The sequence below is a fragment of the Cupressus sempervirens genome, chromosome 10, assembly GCF_028749045.1.
Source record: "Cupressus sempervirens isolate cs-2001-9-10 chromosome 10, ASM2874904v1, whole genome shotgun sequence".
NCBI classification, from domain to species: domain Eukaryota; kingdom Viridiplantae; phylum Streptophyta; class Pinopsida; order Cupressales; family Cupressaceae; genus Cupressus; species Cupressus sempervirens.
Window position 1 is genome coordinate 278,876,333 of NC_143127.1, and position 10,327 is coordinate 278,886,659.

General features: G+C 32.0%; 1 protein-coding gene across 1 annotated transcript; it reads right to left on the minus strand.

Annotated features, from left to right (window-relative positions):
- Window positions 1-2,979: 2,979 nt before the first annotated feature.
- LOC149533731 (flavonol synthase/flavanone 3-hydroxylase-like) lies at window positions 2,980-5,385 on the minus strand. Its single transcript, XM_089803949.1, has 3 exons — window positions 4,862-5,385; window positions 3,591-3,918; window positions 2,980-3,470 (listed from the first exon to the last, which is right to left on the minus strand). The coding sequence occupies exons 1-3, from the start codon at window positions 5,329-5,331 to the stop codon at window positions 3,258-3,260; spliced, it is 1,011 nt and encodes a 336-aa protein (XP_089660075.1). The 5' UTR covers window positions 5,332-5,385; the 3' UTR covers window positions 2,980-3,257.
- Window positions 5,386-10,327: the final 4,942 nt, after the last annotated feature.

Sequence of the window (10,327 nt, forward strand, 5' to 3'; positions counted from 1 at the left end):
AATATTTGAAAGGTGGTTATGTCTCAGGAAGTAAAACCATCAGGAAACAAAGGATTAAAAGAGAAAATACACACCTTCTCAAGAATCAGTTATAGTGGTAACTGAAGCATTACCATAATGGCCAAGTGTTAAATAGATAGCGAAATAATTAGTAAGGGGTTCTTTTTTTTCAGTTCTAGAGTTCAGTAGTTGTAGGAGGAGGCGTATATATTTTCTAAATAAGTGCCACATATTGTCTTGTATTTTTTGGGAGTTGTAATAGTTTAAGATTAAAAATTTAATAGTTAAAAAATAGTGAGTTGAGATAAGTTATAATAGTTTAAGAATAAAAATTTAATAGTGAGTTGTAATGATGTTAATTTAATATAATCTAATCAATATTCATTTAAGATTAAAAAAACTATCTTCATACATATTTAAATATTTGAAGAATAATAATTTCTCAATAAAAAATTATAGTTAAAAAAAAATTATCATAGAAATGTAATGTTAGAATTCACTTATTCTCTTTAAATTATTAAGATTAAAAACAATTGGTATCCAAACTACATATATCAAATAATAGTTTCTAACATAAAAATACTTTTGAATTTATAATATATAACTATTATAGCAAAAAAAATATTTGATAAGTTTTATGAGTTTGATATAAGTCTTATGTGTTTCATATTATATATATATTTCATTCTTAAATATAGGGTAGTGGTTCCTGAAATCCGCTGCTATAAGACTCAAATAATATGAGCCAATCAAACTAAAGTAAAATATTTATTATTATTTTAGAAATTAAGATTTGACATATAAACATTAGAAAAAATCAAAGGATTAAATTAATTATAAAAATACTCACATTTCATTGGTTGAAGTAGGAAAAATTAATCACTCATTATGCACAAATGATTGCAATAGCATGTGCCTTTGGCAAATACAATAATTATTGTAATAGGGGAAAATAGGCATATTTGTTTTATTTTTCTACTTTTCTTTAATTATAATGACAGGGGCACTAAATGATCATGTGATCATTTTATTTTATTCATAAATAAAGAAGAGTCTATATATCAAATCATATGGTTTGTGTGTTTACTTTTATGATTAAGGATTAATCGTATGGTTTTCTTTTTTTATGTTCAAGATTTCTTCCTCCATTATGGTATCAAGTACATACTATTTGTAATCATATGGTTGGCTCACTCATGTTTTGTAGAATCCAATATTTAACTTCTTTTATTTTTTGTGTCATGAGAAAGGTTTGATAAACATTCTTAAGGTTGCTTGTTGATCTTTCTCTTTATGATTAATCCATAAATCTAATAACCACACTCATTTCATGTTAATGTGTGGGTGTTAATAGCCTTTGTGTCTTCAGGTTTTTGACATAATTTGCATTTAATTCATTGTAAATTTAAAGAAGGGAGTTGAGCCTTCATAATAAAACTCAAAGAGCACTTGCACATACAACTACACATGACTCAACTGTTAGTTACATTTGTCTTGTTGTTTGGTCATTTAAGAGTCGATTGTGAAGTTGTTACAAGGGAAGAATATATATACTAACTTTAAGGATGTATATCACATTGCTACTCAAAATCAAGTATACTATTAAGAAGTAGATTGGAGGATGTTTCTAATGTCCCAGAAGTAGCTTCAATATAAATTTCAAGATATTGCTTTAGGAAAATATTAAGTCTGTGATTTGGTTCATCTCTTGGTTATTGTTCTCATTAAAGCCTTCCTATTGGGCTTATGCAATGAATATATATATTTACTTTTTCAACTTTGCATTTTAATGTTCAAATTTTCTCATTTCTAGTTTCTAAATGCTTGAACAAATATGGTGTGTCATGGTAAAGATGAGGATGAATATGAGACGCTTAATCTATGCATGATCCTTGATATGAACATCAACCAAATGAAGATACTACTCAAAAATTTAGTATAAAATGTATGTGTGTTATTTTTCCATATGGCATGTTCATAAGATCTTATCCTTTACCATGCTTTGAAGTTAAATCTAAAAACCAATATTTTTTTAGTAAAGTTCTGTTTTCACATTGTGAAATCTCTAGCTTCTATTTCTCTCTAGAAAGTTTACCCATTCCAAGTTTAAATTTTCCCTCTAGATGTGTAATGTGGGTGAAGTTGTGCACACACATTACCACACTCGGATTATTCATCTTTTGGTTTGATTTAATGCAAAGTCACATGGCTCACTTCATAGGTTGTGATTAATGTTTGGTTTGCTAACTATCCAATGAGAATGGTGCAATAAAAATCTATGCATTTAAGGAAAATAAGCACATGTATACACTAATAATATATTAGTATAACACTTAGAGAGACCAAACACAATCATTTGCATGGATAGTTGTGATCTAGTCATATATATTTGAATCAATTTTGAAACATGTGCACATTTTTAAAAAGTGTATATATTAATATAATTATAAAGCCAAAAAATATCCAAGAAGTTTAACTTTCTTAATTGTGATTTGATAAAGCATCTCCAAATGACATGATGATCAAAAGCAATGTGATGAAATAGTATGTTATATAAGAGTTCAAGCAATCTAAATTTCCTCTTTACCTACCAAAACAAAATCTTGGTGGACAAATAAGAAATATTGGATACACCTTAAGTTTTCAAGTGCACCTGGGCTATGAAAGGTTTATTGAATACTTAGTTTATTTATCCCTTAAACATGTCACTTTTTACAAGACTTCTACTACGCATGTATGGATATTTTAATCAATAGTTTCCATTATGAAAGAATGCTCAATAAATCAAGAATTGAAACTTATTTACTTATAGTAATTAGAATTTGTCACTTTATATACCAACATATTTTTTTGACCTCCAATTTTTTTTTCAATTATGAAATATTATCTTGAATAATATATATTTTCCTTAATTATATTAACTCAAAGTTTCTTTATCAATTGTATTTATAATCGTACTCACCATTCCAAAAATTTTAAGAATAAAAAATAATAATTTAATATAAATCAGAGAATATTAAAACATTCCTCTTTATCAATCCAACATGATCAATAAAACTAATTTTCTCGCCTTCCATCTTCTTACAAATTTAAAAATGTTTACTCAAAATATTATAATACTAACAATAAAAAAATCTATTAAACTAAACATCTTTAGATCGTCATTTCAAAAGAGCTCTCAACTACTAGGAAAAAGTGTGATGTAGAAGGTCGTTACATCATTATTATGATACTAGTGATCCGGACAACTTGCACCTCTACTTCTGGACCTTGTTTAGTTTGCCTCGTCTGTAGTCAGCGAAAGTTTTGGCAGTAAACAAGGGAAGACTCTGCTCATTAAGGAGCTCTTTAATGGGTTCTAATACTTTGTCCCCTGGAGGAGAACAAAACACCGGCCATGACATTCTTACATTGTCTTTGCTCACCACGCTCCTGTGTAAAACGTTCTTGTACTTTCCATTGCTCAATATCTGCCCATTCCATTGATCAACACATCTCTTAGCCACATTAACATTATACATCTTACAAACAAGATGAAGATAGAGGAATGAAAGTTATAAGAGATGAAAAAATTAAAGGTATATATAAACCTGCAATGTATCTCCAATGTGGACAATAATGGCGTTTGGAACATGATCAACAGCAACCCAATTAGAATCTTTGTGAACCTGAAGTCCAGGGACTTGGTTCTCTACAAGAAGAGTCAAAGCACTCATGTCGGTGTGAGGGACGAGTCCCAAAGCGAGTTCTGGCTGAGGACAGGGAGGATAATAATTGATCTTCATCTCCATTTCCAACTCTTCCCCACCAACCGCCTCTTTCAACGAACGCTCTTGCAGCCCAAGATTCATAGAAAGAGCAGATAGCAGCTTATCAACAACGCCTGAAATCCCTCTGCTATATTCTTCACAAACCTCTCTGCCATACAAACTAAATCATTTTTCTAACGCTTGCACATTGCACTGCCATTATGTATAAACCAATGATGCAGAGTTAACACAATTGGTTTAGGTAGTTTATCAGACTATTATGTTTTTCTCCTATTATTCATCAAGCTTTTAGTGGGGCTATGTTTCAAATAACATTTCTGTCTATTTTCTTAAGCTCTTCATGTTAGATCCGAGAGGGAACAGCTTAAATATCACACACTAAGCTTCATTCCTAGACCACAAGTGTTTAATAGTCAAAGTTCACTTTTTTTTTCCCAAGCTTAATTATTCCCTTACTGTGTGATGTTTAAGGGTGGCTGCTTTATCATCATATAGTAATCTTGTCAATAGTTACTTTGTTAGAACTCTCTATATATTCTAATGATGGTTCATGCAGAGTAATCACAATTGATAGGAGAAGCAACCAAATGATCTATAGTGCAAGACAGATGAGTCTAGCTTACTCAACCCATTATAAGTGTACACTTTTACATCTCCTAGTCTTCTTTAAACATCTTCTCAATGGTTTAAACATCCCACACTATGACTAAATTTCTAGACTAAAAGTGTTAAATGATCAGAGTTGACTTATTTCTCCAACCCTAATTTTTTGATTAGTGTGTGATACTTAGAAAAACAAACAATTCAACCCAAGAAGTAGCTCTAAATCATCTATCCAATTTGAAATATTACCATAACTTATACATCATACTCTAAACTAACAGCTCCAATTCTCTTTACATCATACTCAAAACTCAAATATCTGATCAGACAATCAAATCAGATATGACTTGTAGATGACACTAAACATTGCAGAAATCTGATAGCATAATTCACACCGAATATTTAGAATAAACCACTTTCCTGAAATGCACCATTCCAAAACAAGGAGGAAACCCTAACTAATCCGTACATGAAATAGACGTTGATACCTGTAAGTAGAAGGGCTTTTTGGCCAGGTGTTGAAGTTAATGCGGGAAGGAGGCCACAGCAGATGGAAATAATAATCATTCCACCCCATCTTTCCCTCAATATTTTGTATCAACTTAGTGCCATAACCTTCAAGATTCCCCTCCTCGGCATTGTTGGCATACTTTTCTTTCTCCTCCTGTGGCAGATCAAAGAAGTCTTTTCCCACAGCTTGCAACCGTTGGATCAGATCATCAGAAACACCATGATTCACCACTTGAAATATCCCCCACTCCTCTGCAGCCCTTCCTATTTCCTCCACCGCTTCTTTCCTCAATCGATCATCTGATTCATCCAACTTGGACATATCTATGAGTGGAATTCTGACAGGAGGAGCATTCAAAACAGGCCTCTCATCGTTGGCTCTGATGAATTGAGATGGTATTGTTTCGATCCCACCCATTGCAATGCATTGCACTCGAACAAGAGCCATAATATAAAACCAGTAAACCAGCACAATGAAAGACTTGTACAGTTTGCTCAAACAGTGAGTGAGTAGGTTGTTTATATAGATGTTCTCATATAGCAGAAGCCATGAAATTTCTTATCGTATATTGTTTATTGGGTTACGTGGAGGAATGTTTGCCGATGGTTAGAGCATTAAAACACAGGAGGACCACGTCAGAAAATATCAATCTTGGCATTCATGTCTTTCCATGATCGTTTTGTGCCTCCCGAAACGACTCGCAGAACCATCTGAAGATCAGCTCTGAAAAGCTGTTCAAACTTTTAATGGCGCAGATTTAGTCCAGAGGGATCGGAGTGTATTCAGTGCATCTAATCTGATATTAATACTACTTTGTCGAGATTATAGTCTCTTAGAAATTGCTAAAACCAAAGATATATTTGTTACGCAGTGGGAACTTTAATGGATCATACCAAACACCGATTTGATAGTTGGAGTCTTCGGATGGCATTTCACCACGTCACACGGTATTCTGACAATTTAATGGCCATCTTTACTTTGTGCGAATGATTGAGGTTGGCAATTAATTAACTAAGACAGTCACATAATTTCTTCGTTGTCCCTTTCCCCTCTCTCTGCCGCTTTTTGCTCCCCTCTTCGGACTGTATTAATCTTGGTCTCTATTTTAAGCCAGGCTCTGGTTTGGAAAAAAAAAAAGAACAAGTATGACATTTTTGTTTATAATAGAAATTATCTAGTTTCGGTTATGGTCATTGAGGAGATTTTTGTTTAGTTGTATTATGATATGTGAGGAGTTATTCAACTTTATCAGTGGATCAAAGATCCGTTGACTTCGAAGTTTTTTAATCAAATATATTTATTTTTTTATTTACTGCTTAGAAGTGTTTTATTTAATTATATTTAGTTTATATTTATTTCAATCTTTTGAATCATACTTAGTGATTCGTAACAATCACAAAGAAATATCTTACAAAATTAATTTTGTTTAAGCTAAAAAAATATTTTAATATATTTTAATTAACTAATAAGTCAATGATACATTCAAATTGTTGAAAATTCAATTAATCAGTTGGATTTCAAATATATGCAAAAATTGAGGTGGAGAAAAAAGAATTTGTAACTTTATTTTAAATATATTGAACAAAGTGATTAACATTCAAGTTAAAGTTACAAGAGCCACTTAGAAAGAATAGTAAAATCATTAAAAAAATTCAGCTACGAGGTTGAAAGATAGAAAGCCATAGCTTTGTAACATGCTAATAATTTGAGCAAATATGTGTCAAACTTTAACATGAATACAAAAGTTGACATTTAATTGTTTGAATCATAATATGCCTTAGGTAATTTGCAATGTAGTAGTTTCCAAACTTACATATGGGCATCAAAATCAATTTTAGTTTATTTGTCTATTTTTAGCACTTATTTTGGTCCAAAACATAGAACTAAATTTATATTTCTATTTTTTCTTCAAGGAAGGAATAAGAGGCGAACTAGGAAGAAACTAATATAAATCTTCTTTAAAGGAATGCAATTACAATGACTAAATGAAAGTCATTTTAAATTCTTAACGAAATAATTTCAAGCCAATATCAAAGGAAACTAATGATTGAATAAAAATTAGAAATTGTCTATTATTATTACTCGATCCATAACAAACTTTGATAAATGTCCATGAAATTGAATCAAAAAAATTAAAATCACAAATATCTTTCAATTGTTGACCCATTTTTGAACAAGTAATAAGAATATCTTGAAAGGTAGATGACCTATGCATAATTATAATAATTAATAAGTTTCTTCCATCATATTGTAGTCAAAGAAAAGCTTAAGAAGAATTGTTTCAATGGAGAGACCTTTAATTTTTTTTTGGAATCTATTTCATATAGATTAAAGAGGAAAAGAAACTCTAGTTCTAAAGAAGGGAAACAAGAACATTCTTTCAAACTATTTCATATGTTGCAATTGAGTGCTATGTGTTAAAAAAGAGCAATAAAATCAACATTACCATCCCACTTAAATAATATAAATTCTAGTAAGTTCCTCATAATTTTGTTTGGAAGGTGTAATACCCCAAAATTGGCTCATTGCCATCTCAACCAATTCTGGTCTATTTTTGATCAATCTTAAACTCCTATTCCATTAGGCAAATTCTTATTCGACTATTCGCTACTTGACTTAATTGTCAGATGCAGAAAACCCTAATCTGCATTCATCATGCTTATTATTTAATTCCTGTAGTATTTACTCATATTAGCCACATTAAACATATTAATTAATATTTAATTTAATTACTAAGTATTTATACTTTAATTAAATTAAATTATATATTAAGGCTAATGTACTATGGAATTAAATTTATTTAATTTAATAAATGTGCCTATTTTAATTAATTAAACAAAATTATTTAATTAAATGGAGAACTTACTTCTAATTAATTAAAAAAAGTTATTTAATTAAATGGGAAGCAATTCCTAATTAATTAAATGAAGTTATTTAATTAAATAAGAAAAGTGTCTCTAATTAATTAAAAGATTATTTAATTAAATAGAAAAAGTAATTATGAGAGCATATCTCATTTTATTAAATTTAATATCTCAACAAAATCTCTCTTCAGTTCAAAAAGGAAATTTTCCAGTTCACTATTGATCAAAAATGAGTTAAATCAATTAACTCCTTTTTCTACTCAAATTGAATCAGTTAACTCCTTATTTTACTCAAATTAAATATGTTAGCTCCCTTTAATTTGGGAATCTCCCTTTATGATTGAACTTCACCTTTAATCCTGACCGTTGATTGAAATCGATCTCAACCATTGATGGATTCCAGGAAAGTCTATTTAAGAGACCCTCATCTCTTCATTTTGAGAGGATGAATTTGGAGAATTTGCATCAAATTGCTGCTAGAATTCATACTCACATTTGCTCATATTTTTACATACATCTTGCATTCTTAGTTTAAATTCATCTAGCTTAATAATGCATACTTTTTTAGTTTAATGTCTTTTATTTCTTAGATTAATTGCTTATACTTCATCTATATTACTTGCACATTTATATAGCTTAAATTGCATTCAAATCCTTCGTTCTTGCAAGGTCTGGTTGCTTAAACACCTCGAATTTGAGGATATCTAACAAGCAATTCTCTTTAGATAGAAGGCAACAGGTCACTTTGCAGGCTGATTTTCAGATGAATAATCCAATGCTCATTTCGGAATGAATCCGCATACAATGACCGTGTTGAAGTGTGTGTGTGTTAGCAGAGGCCACATATTCACGCATACATTTCTGGCGCCCACCATGGGGCCCGAAAACCAGTTTTTCTGGCCTCTTTCTATTTTTTAAATTCATTTTTTGTTCACTATCCGTACTATTCCGTACATTTTCAGGAATCTTCGTGCGAGACTGTTCATTTTTGTCCGAGGATCTAGAATCTTCACACGAAGATTCTTTCCACATTGCACGAGAAAGTTCTTGGGTGCACCAAACCTTGCACGGAACCTATTTCTTCATGCGAGCCGAATATAATTTTGCGCGGGCCGTAAAAATTATTTGTGCAAACTGTCAAGAATTTTGCGCAAAACTCTGCTAACAGAGGCAACTTTTTTGCATTGATTTTCGTGTTTTCTGGTTTTTTTGCTGACTGTTCACGGTTTCTAGTGTTTCTGTGTTTTCTAATTTTTTTGGAACAACATAATAGCAATTTTTGGGACAATTGGAAAAGCATGATAAAGCTGCTAAAAATAGGTAAAATCTACTAAGCACGTTGCGAGGATCACCAAGTAACCTTCCTCAGCTGATAACACTTCATATGGAGCTAAAACGAACATCTCTCATGTCAAGCTTGTGTGTGTTTCCTTCTATGTTCTCATTTTACAACACATGCATAATATTACTAGGTTGTGATCTCTATTAGTTTCATCTAGCAGGCTTAGTTATTAGTGATAGATTTAATTAGCTATCTTGGGTTATTGGACTCACTAATCCATCGGTGCCTTGTTCCACCCTATGGTTGCAAGATCAGCACCACGTTATAGGATAGAAGTGTTAAAGACTCCACTAGGCAACCCTTTTGTGCTTTCTAGAACTCACTAGTTTCTGAGTTGTGGACTCATGTTAGCTTGTGTGAGGGGTTAAATGTTCCACATCTTTGGACTCACTTCACATCAGTTAAAGAATTAAGTGTACCACCTTGTTCTCTTTGATTACTTTTGGATAGATTTTCTTTCAGGAATTAACATCTATGCACACATAGTAATTAAGCCCCCATGAACACTATTCATGGATCTTGAGGGAGTGGGTTGCTAGTGAAACTCCTCTCTAAGACGGATTCCTTGTAGGTGGGGAGGATACTTTGAGCATCTCACAGATAGATGAATCTTCAACTTGTTGATTAAGGCATCCTTTCTCCAGAAAGGTTGATAGATCACTAGGAGATGATATCATAGATCTTTAAGAGATAATCTTAGTTTAGCGTGTTAGATTAATCTGTCTACTTTGGTTGGGCTAAAGGTGAAAAGGTGTCAAAACCTTGAATCTGGAAGCTAAGTCCCCTTGTGGTATACTATTTTGATTCGGTCACCTTTAGAGAGGGTTAACCATAGCAAACAATCCCTCTATAGGGAAAACTATGATGACGGAACCTCAAGCAGTGATAGCCATTTTCGCCTTGGTAGTGACAACCACTATATAAATGTCCTTGCGGAAGAAATCTCCACGGGTGTGGTTCATTGTGGGTTGTCAAATCTCCCTAGCATCTCTTGAAGATTAAGTTCTCAGACTGTGTCAAAACCTCGGTGCGCCGCGATTGGAGGTCACCCCTGTGAGTCATAAAAGTTGCAGAGTCAAACCATTACTAAAAACCTTAGAGAGGCCAACTTTTATTTTCTAGGGATGTATGCATGATTGCAAAACTCTTTGAAAACGTACACAAATAGCTCTCTTAGGGATTAGCACAAACTAAGTCACTTGATTGTTCATGCACAAGGTTGCTTTTGCCCTGGCTC

Coding starts and splice junctions, on each gene's coding strand:
- LOC149533731 (XM_089803949.1), bottom strand. CDS start 5,331: ATGGCTCTTGTTCGAGTGCAATGCATTGCAATGGGTGGGATCGAAACA. Junction 3,919..4,861: donor AAAAGCCCTTCTACTTACAG/GTATCAACGTCT, acceptor TTTGTATGGCAG/AGAGGTTTGTGAAGAATATA. Junction 3,471..3,590: donor ACATTGGAGATACATTGCAG/GTTTATATATAC, acceptor TGGAATGGGCAG/ATATTGAGCAATGGAAAGTA.